Below are 19,021 nucleotides of genomic sequence, written 5' to 3' on the forward strand. Positions count from 1 at the left end.
AATTTTTCAATTTGGGGTTTCACACTTACCTTACCAAAAAAAAACAAGGGTTTCGGTTTTGGCAGTTATACACATACACACACACGCTGATCTTTGTATATCTTCACTACTTTCGTTGGTCACACAATATTTACACGAAACTTACTAACATCAATCATATATGGAAGGAGAGAACGTGAGATGTGTACATGGATCAAGGACGTTTTGTTTTTGTTTGTGTTGTTTGTTTATTATTTTTTTTTAGTTTATTTTGTTGTTGTTTTGTTTGTTTTTCGTTGTTGTTGTTTGTTGATTATCCTTTATATTTGTTTTCTCACGGATCATTTTGTTCTGTTTATTTTTTTTGTATCATTTGCTGCAATTCCTCACCATCCCTCTCTGATTATTTGGTTCCCCCCCTTTTCTCTTTTTCTCTCTTTATTAATTTTCATTCTCTATTTATTATTATTATTTATTTGAATTTGAATTTCGGTTTTGGCGCCAATTTGTATTGAATTTTTCACGTGGTCCAGGCGTGCAGAGACCGGGTCCGCGCGTTGCAAAGTAAAATGATGGCTCGGAATGAGCGCATCAAACTCATCATGCAGCGAGGAACACCGGACTCGGAGCCTCTCGACACTTAAACCAAACCAAAGATAATAATGAACTATAAAAAAAACAATCAAATAATTACAACCGATTTGAACACACGCAAAAAAAAATTATATAACATCAAACAAATTACGAACACACTTGAATTTGAAATAAAAAGAAATATAAATGAATACGACTTTAAAAACCAATACAAAAAAAAATGCGCGTGTCGCAGCCACCAACTTGCATCGCGCGACTTTACTCTACACCATGACGATTCTATTTTGATATAACATTAAAAAAAAAGAAACATGATTATGATTTTTCTATACCATATTTTGTAAATATTTTTATATATTTAAAACATCTAAAATATGCGATATATTGATTGCATTGTTGCTACGTGGACAGGCGCTCCAGGCGCAGATCGAGGCGAACCAAGGTCGCATGAACCATCTAAGGACCATCATCCACCGAGTGGATCCCTACCATTTGACGCCGATTCCAGCCGAAATCGCACAGCACGGGCTTTCGTACGCGGCAGTGCTAGCAGGTAGCACCTCCAGCCCAAGACCCGAATTGGAAGAAGTCGTCAGCTCCATGGAGAGCCTCGTCGTCGTTGCCGCCGTAGCGCAAGTCCCAGACATTGAAACCCAAAAGAAGCTAGATCCAGCCGATAAGCGTAAGAAACGTGATAAGTTACCGAAGTCGGAGGAGGAGGTGGTGGTTGTTGTGCAGACAGAGTCTGTGAAAACGAACAGGCGTGCTCGATCTCCGAAACGCAGGGAACAACCTAAACCCAAGCCGGAAAAGAAGCAACCACCCAAAGTGGTGGAGGTGATCGCTGCTAAGGCTGAGACTAAGAAGGTGGTGACTAAAGTAGAGGAGTCGCAGCTGTTGAAGCCTTGCGATAAGACACGGGGTCGCTCGCCCAGTCCCATGTGGAATCCGGGCTCTACAAGCTACGCCCGCATCCTGATGGGACACGGTGAGCAGCAGAGACCAGAGGAGTGCCAAGCTGCCGAAGAGGCACCTCCGCATCAACCTCAACCTCAACAGATGGAGGTGGCCAAGATCGAAGAGCCTGTCGCTTCACCTACGGTTGTGCAGAATACCGAATTAGATATCAAACAGGTCGAGCAAGAGTTGCAGGTTTGCGAAATGCCGGTGGATGTTAGACAGGAGAACTTCCAGGTCCATCCCAACTGGAACAATGTGCATCTCTCGTACCAACCGACGGAAATGTATAACTACCCACAACAAGCTCCACAAGCTAGCTACTATCAGCAGAGAGCCCAACCTCACGCACCTGGTTACTACCATCACCCGCAACCTCAGCACAATATGTACGACGCGATAATGCCCATACCTGATCTGGTTGGGTTCATCGCCTCCGGCCAGCAACTCATGAGCTCCGGTCTTGGCACTTACCACAACTCCAACCAACAGTACTCTGGAATGTACGCCGATAACACACAGTACCCACCGTACTTCTGCAGTAAACTTCAACAACAGTTTCAACAACAACAGCCGCAGGCTCAACCGCAGTTACAACAATCACAATATATACATTCACAACAACCGCAACTACAACACCCACAACATATTCAGACACCACCACCACATATGCAAACACCACCACCACATATTCAATCACCGCCACCACAACACATTCAAACACCTCCACCACATATTCAAACACCACCGCCAAACATTCAAACACCACCGCCAAACATTCAAACACAACCGCCAAACATGCAAACACCACCACCACAACATCAACAACACGCATTACCGATGCATACACAAAGACTGCCTGCGCAGCAACAAGCGTTGCCAATTCAAACGCAGAAACCGGTGCAACAAGCCAATGTTAAACCGCCGCACGTACACAAACCACCAGCGACAAAAACCTACGTGACGGAGACGAGCATTTACAGGGCGAAACCAGAACCCGAAAAAGTCGTGCAAGAGATTGCACCAGAAGTGCCAAAACGGCAGAAGCCGAAACCGAAGCCCGCTGATGTTGTTGAAGTTGTGGAAGTGCCAAAAGCCGTCGAACCTGTGACGGATGATTTCGACTCCGAACAGGCCAGATCTAGTAGCTTCTCGTACGCTCAAATATTGTCTCAGGGACTTGCAGCGAAACCACTCCAGCCATCCAGTCCAGCAACAGTGCACCAAACGATCCGAACTGACCCCCCGCCGACTCAAAAGGCAAAATCTCCTATAGCACATGAGGAGAGACCTTCTGGCCGCTGGGAAATGAAACCCAAACCCAAAAAAGAAGCGGTGACGCAAAAAGAAAAGGACGCACCAGTTGTCGAAGCACCCACCGCAAAACCGAACAAACCCAACAAGCAGAAGAAAGAGAAACGATACGGACATATCGAAGTAGAGCATTTAGAAATCGAAGAAACTCAGGAATCCGGCCATCGTGGAGAGCTTGTCGCAGAAGCGGCGAGTGATGACCGCGCTCCTGAATCGAAACCGATTGCAATTCCCCCAGTAGCAGATAAAAAGCAGAAGAAGGAAAAGAAACCTAAGGTCGCATCAAAGCAGAAACCATGCGAAGACGAAATTGACAAGGCTCTGAAAGAAATCGAGCAGCAGTCGAAGAAAAAGTCGCATGTGAAGAACATCACCGTCGTGAAGACCACTACTAAAACTGTAACCGAATTGCCAAAGGGCGATATTCCCAAGAATACTCACGATAAGAAGAAGGAGGTTATTGTTAACGAAACCGTTACTAAAACGATGGTGCAATCAAATACTCCCGAAGATATTTCAAAGAAATCCATTAATACTCCGGAATTACCGGTCGATGACAAGAAGAAGAAAAAGAAAAAGAACAGTGGAGATTTGCAAAAGTTCATCGACTCTGAAAAGCAGTCGTCCGCCAATGAAAAACAAGAAATTAAAGGCAAACAACCTAAGGAGAAGGAACCACAGGAAATAGAGGAAAGCGTTTCTAAAAAGAGCAAGAAAAAAAAATCAAAGACATCTAGCACTTCGGAAGAGCAACAACCTTCCAAAAAATCTGAAGAGGCTCCATCTGACAAGAAGATTAAAAAGAAAAAATCTAAAGACACACCTATGTCGGAGATAGTTATATCACCTGAAAAATCACAAGAATTATCTGACAAGAACAGCGGCGATGAACTCCTTAGTAAATTGTTCACCAAGATTCCTGATTCGGAATTCAAGCATCTTTCGGAGATTCCGCCAGATGATGATGCCGCCGAAGAGCTATGCGAATTAATGCAAGCTTCTGAATCGAAAAAGAAGAATCGTAAGAAGAAGAAGCCCGTTGAGAAGGAGGATGAGTTGTCCGCTTCGGAAGGCGATCTCACCGACATGACGTCCCTCTCACAGCTTCTGGCTCATTACACTAAGGAACAGTATGGCAAGGAATTGGATGCTAAGTCCAGAAGGAAAGACCGCAAGAAGAAGTCGTCCACTGATAATGAGGAAATGCTCATTCAGGAAATAATTAATGAGTCTAGGAAAACTAAAAAATCCGAAAACGACGATAAATCTAAATCAATTGAGAAAGATATTAACAAACAGGATGATTCTCAACTAGCAAAGGATAAAATAACAGTAGAGGAAACTGTTGTTACAACTTCACAGAACATTGTTAAGACTGAACAAGCAGAAAAATCAGCAACAACTGAAACTGCATCAAAATCTGCTTACAGAGGTTTACCAATTGATAATTCTAGTACACTCTGGGTTAATTTACTGGATGAACCGATGATAATGTCCGACGATGAAGAGGATGTCGATAAGAAATCGCCTAACTCAGTTTCGACCACGCAAACCACAATCGAATCTGCGAGCTCGGAAGAAGTCGAAGAACTAATTTCATATCAAAATATTGTAGATCCGGCACCGCCGAAGCCTGCATACAAGGGTTTGCCTATCGATAAGTCGAGTGCTCTTTGGGTTGACTTACTAGACGAGCCTATGACTTTTACTGACGATGAGGATGATGAAATATCCAAAAAGGTAGACGAAATCATTGCCGTTTTGAAAAACGAAGAAGAATCAGAACGAAAATCAGTTGAAAAGGAAACTGTAAAACCGGAAATAGTTCATAAAGAAAGTAAGCCTGAAGAGCCTATCAAAGTTGCTTACAAAGGTTTACCTATTGACAATTCGAGCACGCCTTGGGCTGATTTATTGGACGAAAACATAACTTTGACTGATGACGAGCAAGAACAAACTTCAACTAAGGTTGAAGATCCCGTCAATGAAGTCACTTTTGCAAAAGAACAGGTTAAAATAATTACGACGAAGGAAGAAATTAAGATCCAGGAACCAACTGAAGACAAGATACCAGTTGAACCAGTTAAGGTAGCTTACAAAGGATTACCAATTGATGAGTCTAGTACTCTTTGGGCAGATATATTAGACGAGCCAATGACTTTATCTGATGACGAACAAGAACAAATTAAGGTAGAAGAACCCATCAGTGAAGTTACTATTACCAAAGAACAGGTCAAAACAATTACAACAAAGGAAGATATTAAAACAGAGGGACCATCAGTTGTTGAAGATAAAAAATCAGTTGAACCAGTTAAAGTAGCTTACAAAGGTTTACCAATCGATGAGTCCAGTACTCTTTGGGCTGATATTTTAGATGAACCCATGACTTTTACAGATGATGAGGAGGAAGAAACTAAAACTAGGGTTGAAGAACCCACTAAGGAAGTTACTATTACCGAAGAACAGATTAAAACAAATACCACAAAGGAAGATATTAAAACACAAGGACCCTCAGTTGTTGAAGACAAAAAATCTGTTGAAACAGTTAAAGTAGCTTACAAAGGTTTACCAATCGATGAGTCCAGTACTCTTTGGGCTGATATTTTAGACGAACCCATGACTTTTACAGATGATGAGGAGGAAGAAACTAAAACTAAGGTTGAAGAACCCGCTAAGGAAGTTACTATTACTAAAGAACAGGTTAAAACAATTACCACAAAGGAAGATATTAAAACACAGGGACCATCAGTTGTTGAAGATAAACAATCAGTTGAACCAGCTAAAGTAGCTTACAAAGGTTTACCAATCGATGAGTCCAGTACTCTTTGGGCTGATATTTTAGATGAACCCATGACTTTTACAGATGACGAGGAGGAAGAAACTACAACTAAGGTTGAAGAACCCACTAAGAAACTTACTATTACTGAAGAACAGGTTAAAACAATTACCACAAAGGAAGATATTAAAACACAGGGATCATCAGTTGTTGAAGAAAAACAATCAGTTGAACCAGCTAAAGTAGCTTACAAAGGTTTACCAATCGATGAGTCTAGTACAGTCTGGGCTGACATATTAGATGAACCCATGACTTTCTCTGATGATGGGGAGGAACAAACTACAACTAAGATTGAAGAATCCGTCACTAAAGCTACAATTATCAAAGAACAGGTTAAAACAATTACGACAAATGAAGATGTTAAATCTGAAGCACCAATTACTGTTGGAGACAAGAAACCAGAAGAGCCAGCTAAAGTGGCTTACAAAGGTTTACCAATTGATCAGACTAGTACCCTTTGGGCTGATATTTTAGATGAACCCATGACTTTCTCTGATGATGAAGAAGAACAAACCCCAACTTACAATATAGAACCAGTTACTGATGTTACAGTTATCGAAGAACAGGTTAAAACAATTACGACAAATGAAGATGTTAAAACTGAAGCACCGACTATAGTTGGAGACAAGAAACCAGAAGAGCCAGCTAAAGTAGCTTACAAAGGTTTACCAATTGATCAGACTAGTACACTTTGGGCTGATATTTTAGACGAACCCATGACTTTCTCTGATGATGAGGAAGAACAAACTACAACTAAGATTGAAGAACCCGTCAAAGAAACAAAGATACAGGAACCAACTGATGCTGATGACAAGAAACCAGTTGAACCAGCTAAAATAGCTTACAAAGGTTTACCTATTGATCAGACCAGTACACTCTGGGCTGATATATTAGACGAACCAATGACTTTATCTGATGACGAAGAAGAACAAATTAAGGTAGAAGAACCTATCAGTGAAGTTATAATTAACGAAAAGCAGGTTAAAATAATGACCACAAATGAAGATATTAAAAATAAAGCACCAACTGTAGCAGAAATCAAGAAACCAGTTAAATCTGTTAAAGTAGCAGAAACTCCAATTAAAATTGAGGAGCAACCTACAGCTAAAATTGAGCAAATTAAGAACGAAGAAGTGGTAAAACGAAAACAACAACAGAATGAAAAGCCAGACGATGATAAGCTGTCCACTGATGGTAAAAAGGCTAGTAAATCTAAGAAACGTTTACGCAATGAAATTTCAACTAAAGAATCCAAGTTGGAAGTGACTGAAAAAGTAGTTGAACCCGCAACTACAGCAACCAATGTAGATGTCGTACAACTACCAAAGTTATCTTACTCTTCAATACTACAAAAATCTTCAGCTAAACCAGATGCAGGCAAGAACACAATGATCGAAACCGAAAGGATTGCTTGCACTAAAAGGACGATGAAAACTAAAGAGGTGACCAAGACTACTACCGTCGTAAGTCAGACACCTGAAACTAACAAAATCGTGTTGATTACTCACGAGGAGATCAAACTGGATCCGGTGATTTCACTAAAGATGGAATTCGAGGAAGAACCTATTCAGGTAACCGACGAATCGATCACGTCAACAGTGACCCAAGAACTGACCAAAGACGACGAAACGTCTTTGAGCATTACGGAAATATCGGAAGCCGACTCCGGCGTTATTTCCACGCAAGACATCGAATTCGAACAGGTGATCTTCGGCTCGGTGAAACAAAGACCGAACGCCGTTGTTAATGAAATAACAACGGAAATCAAAGAAATAAAACCTAAGAAAAAAATAGATCAAGTAGCCAAGAAACTTGACATAGAATCTGAAACTTCAATTGTGACAGAAACACCACCGGCCAAAAGATTAGATTCTATCATTGATGTTGAAATTAATACCATCCAAGAAGTCATGGACGTATTAGAGAAGAAGCAGGCGAAGGCTGCACAGGAAACGAAGAGCAAGGAGCCAATGAAATCTGCGTACAAAGGTTTGCCAATCGACACGACATCAAATATTATTGACATCTTAGACGAACCGGTTACCATTTCTGACGATGAAAAGTTACCACAAAACGTTTCAGATGGTTCGACGACACCGAAGGACGAAACAAGCGAAAGCAACAGAGACGAACCGGCGGAAACGCTGAGGAAACCGAAGAGAAAACGCAACAGGAACAAGCACAAGCACGACGCTGAAAGAGGTGAACCTGTTGCTGAGGAACTGAAACCTGCTGAAGTTGAAAAACCTGCGGTCGTCGTTCCTCCTGTTGCATTGAAAAAGACCTTCGCCGAGGTAATGAAGTCATTCCTCGAAAACGAATCTTATAACACTCAATACGTTACTCAACAGCCAATGAAAACGAGCGTTCCAGAAACTTCAAGTAAACCTGAAACTGAAAAACACGCACAAGAAATCATTTCTGCTGAAAATGTAATTGTCGAAAAGAAAATGGATTTTGAAAAGGCTAAAAGTTATCCTGAAAAATCTTCTAAGAAAAAGAAGAACAAGAACGTGGAAGTAACATCATTTGACATGGAAGAATTGGATGTTAGCGTAGAAGCTGATGAACAATTGAAAGAACAAACCGAGAAGTTCTTGGAAACTGAAAAAATCCATACCAAAAATGAGGATACAAAGAAAAAATCGAAGAAAGATAAGAATTCTGAGAAAGGTTTGTCCTCGGAAGAAGCTAAGATTGAGCCAGAACCTAAATCCAAGAAGGATAAGAAGAAGAATAAGCCTAAAAGCGTGGATACTCCAGTTTCAGTAACCGAAGAAGCTGAAATTGTTGAAATTAAAGAGGAAATAGTCCCCGAACAAGAACATAAATCTTCGAAGAAAAATAAGAAACAAAAGTCGAAAATTGAAAAACAAAGCTCGTGTGAGGATACTAAACGAGAAGTTTGCAGCATCGAAGAGCAAAAACCATCGAAGAAGAATAAGAAGCAAAAATCAAAGACAGAAACACAAAGTTCAACAGAAGAAAAGCAATTGGAATGCGAATTGCCTAATATTGAAGAACCGGTCGTAGAAGAGCAGAAACCTACGAAGAAGAACAAAAAGAATAAGGCAAAATCTGAAGCAATTGAAGATAAACCATCTGAAAGTAAAATAAGCGAAATCACAGAAACTAAAGTTGAAGAAACAACCGTCCAAGTGGATAAACCATCTAAGAAGAGTAAGAAACACAAATCTAAAACGGAATCGGTGGTTGTATCTGAAGATAAACTAAGCGAGAAATCAGTTGAAAGTGAAGCTTCAGTATGCACAATTGTAACTGAAATGGTAATCGAAAAAACTGTAAACGATATCAAGAATGAAGAATTGATTCTTGATGAGGTTAAACCGAGCAAAAAGAATAAGAAACAAAAATTAAAACCGACTGAAGAAAAAACTATTGATAATGTTCAAAAAACTGGTGACGTGGTAACTGAAATAATTGCAGTTGATAAACCTGAAGTTAAAGTTGATGAATCAATTGTAGAAGAAGTGAAATTATCTAAAAAGGCTAAAAAGAACAAGTCTAAAATGGAAACACAAATTTCATCTGAGGAAAAACCAACTCAAAAACTGCAGGAAACTGAAGCTGTTAGTAAAACAGAATCTGAAGTTATCGACGAATCAATGAAAAAATTGGTTCTTTCTAGCGAACAACTTAAGGTAGAACTGAAAGATCAAACCGAAATGTTCTTGGAAACTGAAAGGATCCACACCAAAAAGGAGGGTGCAAAGAAGAAGAAATCAAAGAAAGATAAATCTTCTGATGTGCCCTCAGAAGAACCTAAGATTGTCGATGTTGAAACAGTTAAAACACTTGAAGAAGAAAAACCATCTAAGAAGAGTAAGAAACATAAGGGTAAACTGGAAACACAGGTATCAGTTGATGATAAAATATCTCAACAAACAGTAGAAAGTGGCGCATTGATCTGCGAAGCTTTTACTAAAACTGTTGTGGAAATACCTGCAAAAGAAATTACTGAAGTTGTTGTAACGGAAACAAACATTAAACCATCTAAGGAGACAAAATCGGTAGAGAAGGTTTCAACCGAAGAAAAACCAACAGACATTTTACCTGAAACTGATGTTAAACCTATAAGCGAAGTTTCTGAAGTTTCAGTGGTAGAATCACAAGTGGAAGATCATAAACAAAAACCTGAAAAGCTCATTTCAGCTGAAGAAACACAAGAAACCGAAGCAATTATTGAAAAACCTGTAAGCGATGTAACTGAAGTTCCTATTGCTGAAGAAGAAAAACCATTTGAAAAATTAGCAGTGGGTGATCAAATAATTGAATCGAAAACTATCACCGACACAATTGTGTGCGAAATTACTGATCTTAAGATTGAAGAACCATCTGTTGAAGGTCATAAATCATCTAAGAAGAACAAGAAACATAAGTCGAAGACGGAAAGGCAAATTTCCTTACAAGAAAAACCGGCACCAGAAATTGAACCTGAAACTGTCGTTGAAAAGCCAGTCATAGAAATGACAATTGAATCTATAGTTGATAAGTCTGTGGGTGAAGTTAAGACAGATTTTTCTATTCAAGAAGTTACAACATCTGTTGAAGAACAAAAACAATCTTTGGATGAAAAATTATCTGTCGAAGAAGAAAAACCATGTGTAGAAGAAAAATTATCTGTTGAAGAAGAAAAACCATCTAAATCTGAAGCGGTAATTGTAACTGAAGATAAACTTTCAGAAAAATTGCCAACAAATGAACAAGAAATTGTTATAAAAACTGAAGTTAAAAAACCTGTAAGCGAAGTTAGTGACATTAAAGTTGATGAAGGAAAACCATCTAAGAAGAATAAGAAAAATAAATCTAAACCAGAGATACAAATTTCTTCTGAAGAAAAACCAATTGAGAAATTACCTGTGACCGAAGATGTGGCACAAGAACTTCAACCTGAAACTATTGTCGAAAAAACATTAAGTGAAACTGCAGAGGTGAAGATTGAAGAACAGAAGCCATCTAAGAAGAGTAAGAAACATAAAACGAATATAGAAAAGTTAGAAGATATTCCAACTGAAGAGAAATCTGCTTTACCAGAAGTCATTAAGAAACAAGAACCTTACACATTTGATTCTAAAAAAGAAACATTGCAGTTTCAAAAAACTATTTCTCTAATGCCCGAATTTGCTAAACCAAAAACTGTCGAAAATAAACCAAAAACTACCGAGGATAAACCAAAACCAGTAGATGATTTGGGTATCGACGAGCAAATGTTGCAAGCTGCATTGTTAGCTCACGACGAACTCATCAACAAGAAACTTTACCAAGCTTCGATTTCTGTTGAAGAGCCCAAGTACGAATTTACAGTAAAAGATAAACTGATCGAAGAGAAGCCAAAACCGATGATTGAAGAATTGTCAGTTGAATCTTCCATCGAGAAACCTGTTGTTGAAAGAATTGTTGAAACAACGACTGAAGTCGTAGATTCTCAACCGGAAAGCGTGATCTGCGTAACAACAGAAACTGTAACCGTTGAAACTACAAAATTAGATCCAGAAATAGACGCTGTATGCAAACTGGAAGAAATTGTAAAATCCGTAACTGAGAAGGAACAAGAGGAAGCAGTTTGTCACATCAAACCTAAGAAAAGCAAAAAGGATAAAAGCAAATCTGCGAAGGAAGTGGAAGTTGTGGAAACTGTTGAAGAACCGCAGCCTTTGGACGTAATTGTAAAATCTGTGGTAGAAGAATCTCAAGAATATAAATCTTGCACTGATGATCAAACATCTAAAGTTGTGGTCATGGAAATGTCTGAAGCTTCAATTGAAGTAAAACCTGAAACGCTTTTAGAACCCGTAAAAACTCCAACTGAAGATGTTCTTGAAGCATGCGAAGTTTCGCATAAGAAACACAAGAAGTCTAAAAAGAAGTCGGGCAAGTCTTCTGAAAGATCATCAGAAGAATCTTCCGAGATTGTGGAGTTGGTTAAACCGACCACCGTAATCGAAGAAAAGCTTGACGTAAAACCTGCGGAAATTTGGAAAACCGGTTCATTTGCAGATGTTGTGAAATCTGACAATAAACCTAATGCAGTCGAGGCTGCATGTGAAATTATAACAGAACCAACTTTGGTTAAAACTGAAACAGTTGTCGTACCTGATGTACGGGAGGAAGCAGTCTCCGAAAAACCTGGAATAGGCAAAATTATAACTGATTTCATCATGGGTGAGGTTCAAACCGCCGATAAACCTATGGAAGATAAGAGGCGCAAGAAATGCAAGAAGAGCAAAAAATCTAAGGAAGAGGAGGATAAACCTATTGCAGATGAAATTGTCGTTTCAGATGCTACCGATAAGAAGAAATCGAAGAAAGACAGAAAATCTCCAGAAAAACAAATTGAGGATGTTGAAATTGTTAAACCTAATGTCGTGCTTAATGATACTCCTCAACCTGAACAGATTACCGAAGAGATTACAGTCGTATCTTCTGAAACTAAAATTGTTGAAGAGACCATTGAAAAATCTCCAAGAGTACCTGAGGTATCTGATCCAACAGAAACGACATCTGAAGTTGTTAAAGCACCGACTAATTCTACTGAAGAATTTATTGTTGAGTCACCGAAAACCAAGCGTAAGAAGTCCAAGAAGCTTGAAAAACAACAAAGTATTGATGCTGAAGATGTTAAACCTGAAAATGTAACTGAATTAGAGCAAATTGAAACAACTGATAAACATGAATCACTTGTAGAAATCATCGGTGAACCCGATTACGAGTCTAGGAAAAAGAAGAAGAAATCAAAGAAACCTAAGGACTCTGTATCCGATGTTGTCGATGTGGTGTTGAGACCTGAAGAGCCTGCAATGAAACGCGATAAACCGAAGAAAATGAAATCCGTCTCTTTCGAGGAAATTCCTCAAGTTATTACTATTGAAAACGATGTAGTCGAACTATCAAATCAGAACAACGATTTCGTACTGGTCGAGCAAAATTATGAATCCATTGATATCGGTGAAGGTAATACGAAGAAATTGGAGGACGTTGTTGTCCACAAAACGGAATTGATGAACACCACTGAATTTGTATCTTTACCTGAGACTCAAGAACTCAACGCTTCTATTGCTTTTGTTAAAGAAGAAATCGAGGCTGCGGAGTCAATTGAAAGAAAACGTTCGGACTCTGAAACAACTGAGGATGCTTTCATCATGGTCACCCATGAGGAAGTACCGACTGTGGAAGAAGTTGATAAACTCGTGATTAGCATGGAGGAAAAGACTGTTGAGGAAATTAAAACTGAGCAGTCGATCGTAAAAGAACTTGCTAAAGTTGAAGAGGTCATTGTCATTGATGAACCGGAACTTAAAGAGATCGAAATTCCTAAAGTGGAAACCGTTGATGAGCATTTAGAAACAACTGAGAAACCAGAGGAAGTTGTTGATGAAGAACCTAAAGTGATCAGGGGAGACTTGTCGCCAGAATCTAGTGAAGATCTGACTACGGAAACGGAAATCAGTGATATCAATTTGAACCAATCGCAGATCGATCTGATCACGGAGGAGGTCGTTCGCATCGATGCGGAACCTAAGAAGGTGTCACCCTTCGAGGAGATCCTTCATAAGGCGACCGAATTTGTACCCAGATCCATGCAATCAGATCTGAATCCAAACGCGCGCGAATTCATACCGGAAACGGAACGCAAATCCGACTACTTGATGTACACTCACGAGAATGTAACATTCACGAATCACGTGTGGAATTACGAAAGGCAACCTTTGATCTATACCACTGCTCAAACTCACGAGCAGTTCGATACCGGTTACGAAATTCCGCCCACGTGGGTTAACGAAATTCTTGAAGAACCGTCGGATGTCGTATACTCAGATCCTTCGGCCAAGTTCATTGAATCGGAGCGCCGGGCGCCAGAACCGAAACCAGAAGTGGTCCTGCAACCGGAAAGACCGGAACCGCAGGGCGTCTCCTGGGCCAGCATTATCGGCTCTAAACAACCCGTTGAAAAGACCATCTTTGATCCTACACCCGACTCTCCTAAATCCGCTCCGAAAAAAACAGAAGTAGAGGAAAAGAAACCTAAGGTAACTAAGCCTAAAGCCAAACCCAACAAATCATCCAAGAGCAAGCAGGAACGTTCACCGGAAAATATCGCTAAATTGGTGGAAGCGGAGAGGATTGAAGCAATATCAACACCTGAAATAGTTACTGATGAAGAGATGAGGAATTGGTTTAAATCAAATGAAGATAAAACATATGCAGAAATCTTGGCCGAGAAGTTTCTCGCAAAACCTGATCCTATCGAGATGCCTTCGTTACCAACTGTAGAAGTAACAGTAACCGAATGTGAACATCAGCAGTCTCAGAAAGAGGAGGAAGTTTCACAGAACGCAGAGTGTTTAATGGAAAGCCCGAAGAAGGGTAAGAAGAACAGGCGTTCGAGATCCAGATCTAAAAATAAGGAAATTCAACAAGAGCCCGAAAAGACCGAAATTGGAGACCAGACCGTACCCACAAAAGAACCAGAGACCACAAGAAAATCGCGTAAAGAGCAACCTAATAAAACAAAACCAGTAGAGAAAGATGTTTCTCCTGTACCAGTAGAAGTGGAGGAAACACAAGCACCTGATAAGGTTGAAGAAGAGAAGACGGATAGCACCATTAGCTATGCGAAAATAATTGGTACCAAACAAATTGAACATACAATCGTGAAAGAAACAAAACCTGTTTTGGTCAAAGCATCCGTTCAAAAGAAGGCACCAGTTACCGTGCACGTAGAAATTATTGGTAAACCAGAAAACAAACCAGCAGAACCAACGGTGGACGAAGAAGGCTTCATGTCTGTACCGACGAAGCGTTCGAGGTCACGCTCCAGGTCTAGGTCTAAGCATCGCGAGGAACAACCTAAACTCGAAGAAAAACCAAGAAAGATGAAATTAGAACCCATAGAAAGTGTTCCTCAATTACCGTCCGAGCCGGAACCTCAACAACCTAAAATGGCAAACACGGCCTTCCTTGAAGCCGAGCGCGAAAATAACCAGAAACAAAAATCATGGGCGAGTATCGTGGGCGCCAAAGCAACGGAATTGCCCAAAAAACCCGTAGAAGTTAAACCAAAAGAACTGGTTAAACCAAAGAAGAAGTTGATTGAAACACCGAAAGAACCTGAAATTAAAATTGAAGATACAAAGGAAATTGTAGAAGAGCCTTTGATTGAGGAGGTGAAATTGGAGACGGTGGGTCAAGAAATCGAAAGTAAACCTGAAGACAAAAAATCTAAAAAGAAGAAGAACAAAGAGCCCAAGCCTGATGTTGTTAAAGAGGTTATTAAGGTGGGAGATGTTAAACAGGAGGAGAGTCAATCGCAGGAAAGTGATAACGCGAATGCTGTAGACAAGAAGTCTAAGAAGAAAAAGAAGAAGGATAAATCTGTGTCAGAGAAAACTAGCGGCATTCGCGGTTTCATCTCTAGCGTAAAGAACGCAATTTCTGGCTCGAAGCAAACTGATTCCGACGAGTCGAAAGAATCTGATGGTGAAAAGCCGAAATCTAAGAAAGGTAAGAAGGTGAAAGAACAAGAACAACCCACCGATTTGCTTGACACTAAAGAAGTCATGAATGAAACTCCAAAGGCATTAGACGAGAAGCCGCAGAAGAGTAAGAAACAAAAGGATAAGAAGGTTAAGGTTGAAGAACCTGAGCCAAGTCCCGTCGAGACTAAGGTGGACGTCCTTTTGGAACCAACTATGGTGGAATCTTCTACGACTACAATTTCGAAAGATCAGAATCTCGAATTCATCCAGCAAGAGCAAAACGTTGCTATTTCTGAAGATGCTCCCAAGATTGTAGAATCTGAGATCGAAGCTGAAAAAACACAATCGACACCGGAGAAGCGCGGCAGTTTCTTGGGAAACTTAATCGCTAAAGTGACTGGAAGCAAGTCGGACGAGAGTAAGAAGGTAAAGAAAGACACGGAGGAATCCAAGAAATCGAAAAAGAAGAATAAATCTAAAGATCACAAAGACGAAGAACCCAAGATCGAAACAACTTTGACGGAGAAAGAAGTCACTATTGAAGTTAAAGATGTTGCCGAAGGAAAGTTTATTGAGGTTGCTCCAAAGACTGATGTGATTCAGCATGAAGTTAAAGAAATCGTTTTCCCTAAGAAGGATATCGAAGGAAACGTTATTGAAGTTTTCGAAACTATTATAGTCCAGAAAGATATCGAGGGCAATTCTATCGTGGAAGCTCAGAATCTGGTTAACGAATCTATAGTGACGGCAATGGAAGAAGCCATGGCGGACGTTGTTAAAATTGATGATAAAAAATCATCTGTGGATGTGGATAGCAAGACAATTGAGGAAACACCCGTCGATGTTAAAGTTGAGGAGAACATCAAGGTTGATGATAAGAAAACATCGTCTGAAGTAAAATGTGAAACAATCAAGATTGATGATAAGCGAACATCTAGCGAGAGCGATGGTGATGATGGCAAGAAGAGTAAAAAATCGAAGAAATCTAAGAAGAAGGATAAGGATTCGCATAAGGCGGAACGCACCGTTTCGGGAGTTTTCGAAACGATCGTGAACAAGGTGAACAACGTGCTCTCTGGCGATAAGGATAAGAAGAAAAAATCGAAGGCCGCTTCACCGGAAGTCGAGCAAATCGAAGAACCCGAGACGCACGTCGATGATCTTTGCAGCAATTTGTACATGGACGGTCCGTTCTGGCCGAACAGATGGTCTTACATTGAGGCCGAAGAAATGTATTTCATGAGTTTGGAGGAAACCAAGAAGGAGGAGGAACCGGTAACGCAGGAGGAAGTCAAGCAAAACGGAAACGATAAGGACGGTGACGGGGATTCGGACGGTTCGAGCAGTCGCGGCTCGCCGAAACCACCGAAAGACACTAAAGACGATACAAAGAACGTGCGCGATCAGTTCGATACTCAATATCGAAGCGGTGATCTGCCAGGTGGCATGTGCCATTGGCACGATCAGAGTACCTACCTATCTAACGAACCCTTGACCACCGAAATTGTAGACCTAGTGACCGAAACCTCCAACACCAACACCAAAACCCCGACCCCAACCACAAACAAACCTTTAGGGCCTTCCAAGCAGCAAACAGCACCATCACCAACACAACCACCACAACCATCATCGATCGGTGACGAAGCCGAAGTCGATGCTACCGTCCAGCTGAAGAAGGTGAAATACTGTGTGATATTTTGTACAGGGTTTTTGCATGCCACTAATATATTTTATTTATAATATATTCTATATTTGTATACATGTCATTTTTACATTTTCATTTTGTGTGAGAGTTGTGATGTTTTTACGTTGTTTTTATTGTCGTTGTTGTTTGTTTGTGTTATTGATGTGTTATATTTCTCTTGTTCTGTGTTTTACGTTTCCGCTTCTAATCAGCTTCAAACACTTCTTATAATTGATTGTTTCTTATAACGATTGAGCACTTCGAATTTTCTGGCACGACACTCGCTTCGAATCGAACTTTCAAATTTACTCATTACGCTTTCATTAATTTAACATATGGTAAGTAACATACTCTTTCCTCATTAACGCTTTATATAATCTCGTATTCTTTGCCGCGGAAATTACCGGATTTAATTATATTAGTTGTTAATACTAATCATTCATTAAGTATCGAGATAATTAGTGTATAAGTGCTCGTAATTCTTTTGGTTAAACGCAAGTTAAATTTAAAAAAATACATATAATAATGTGACATTACAAAGAATGGTATACACTTATACTCGATACTCATTGAACTTTAGTTGTTTATCTACTCTTTTCTTAATAATCTATATTCTCCTCTATAAATTTCGTGGAAATTTATTACATTTATTAACTACTATTTCGTCAATAAGTATCAAGACATAAATAAAAGTATCCTGATTATCCGACATATATATGCTGATATAATATTACATTGCGAATAATGACATCACTCATACTTGATTCTTATTGAACGTTGGTTGTTTACATAAAGCTTGCATTGCAATATCAACTATAAATAACACCGATGTAAACGATGAGTCACACTTGTTTAAATTTGGATGTTATTTATGGGCATTTATTAACATGATATTTATTTAGTGGATCAGTATTAGCATTGCAATCCAACTAAAAACAAGAATGATTTCAATGCAATGTTGAATTATTTATTAACTTTATTATCATCATCTCCTATAAGAAAATCGTAGTGAGTTCAGGATTCGTGTTATCGACGTTTCAAATGTTGCATCATTTCACGCAGTGACTTATATGACGCTAGTGTTTTTGTCTTGCTAGTGCAATTTGCTGTATATTATTCGGTGATCGTCGGAGGAAGCGTTAGTAATTGGCGAATTTGCGTGTCGACAGGTTCTTCTGGATAATGTGCAGGACCTCAACCAGTCCTTGCAGAACACGGAGAACAACATCTCGGATCTTCCGAAGGAAAGCTTCGAGGCTATGATCAATGCTCTTCAGGTATGTTGATAGTTTACATCTAGTATCGAGCGCCGTTCGTTTACTTATTTCGTGCGTGCCAAAATAAAAATTGATCAAACACTTCGGGACGACGCTCATTTATTTATTCGGATTACATCACGTCTATAAATAATGATGACCACCTCTTCAAGCAGAGTACAAAGAAGTTGTTGCATCGGATAATCGCTATTTTTATATGTTGTCTTCTACATAATCGGGACACTGCAATAGCGCAAAGAGAGAAGCCTTGAATGGATGGGGATTTCTTTTGTGAACGAGTTTCGCCTTGCCGGTAGAACTAGTACCATCTGGTCTCTCGATAAGGCCGTAGCCTGGATTCGCGAAGAGAACGAACGGGTAGTGTTGTTGCTCGGTGTATCGATCTGGAGCGACCTCTCTTCCAGATATTCTTGTTGTGCAATCGCGACGTCGCTCCATCTATTTTTATTATCTTCGTGTCATCATCGCCTGGAATAATTGTTAACCGCAATTCATCTGCAATTTAAAACACCGGTTGGCAGACGGCCGTAATTCTTTGCACATTTTGGCACGGGCTCAATTTAGCGCCGCGAACTCTCCACAAACATCAGTCATCCGGCAAACGGCCTGACGATCGTGCAACTCTTATCTAACGGTAACCTTTCTAATTTATCCCGAAGGAAATCACCGGAGAATTGAAACGACACGCGGCTGAAGCCATCCGCCTCGAGAGTCTCGTCTTGGAACTCCCCTCGGACCAAGACGTGCAGATTATATCCGCCCATTTGGCCGGTATCCGCACCAGGATAGCCTCACTCTTGACCCAAGCAGAAAACGGAAGGTTAACAGTAACCGTGAGTTTAATAATTTACTTGTATCAAACGCCTTTCTAAAATGGTTCGTT

General features: G+C 40.0%; 2 protein-coding genes across 2 annotated transcripts in view; both read left to right on the plus strand.

Annotated features, from left to right (window-relative positions):
* The window catches only part of LOC108556451 (nesprin-1), a 50,472-nt gene extending 49,814 nt beyond the window's left edge, over positions 1-658 (plus strand). Inside the window, exon 26 of the mRNA XM_017912584.1 lies at positions 513-658. Coding sequence (XP_017768073.1) covers positions 513-623 — 111 coding nt within the window. The 3' untranslated portion in view covers positions 624-658. The remainder of the gene's footprint in view (positions 1-512) is intronic.
* Positions 659-854: 196 nt separating this feature from the next.
* The window catches only part of LOC108556450 (titin-like), a 42,909-nt gene continuing 24,742 nt past the window's right edge, over positions 855-19,021 (plus strand). The window contains exons 1-3 of the mRNA XM_017912583.1: positions 855-16,854; positions 18,031-18,138; positions 18,798-18,971. Coding sequence (XP_017768072.1) covers positions 1,021-16,854; positions 18,031-18,138; positions 18,798-18,971 — 16,116 coding nt within the window. The 5' untranslated portion in view covers positions 855-1,020. The remainder of the gene's footprint in view (positions 16,855-18,030; positions 18,139-18,797; positions 18,972-19,021) is intronic.

Source organism: Nicrophorus vespilloides, unplaced genomic scaffold (genome assembly GCF_001412225.1).
Source record: "Nicrophorus vespilloides isolate i.1.1-1 unplaced genomic scaffold, Nicve_v1.0, whole genome shotgun sequence".
In the NCBI taxonomy this organism is placed as follows: Eukaryota; Metazoa; Arthropoda; class Insecta; order Coleoptera; family Silphidae; genus Nicrophorus; species Nicrophorus vespilloides.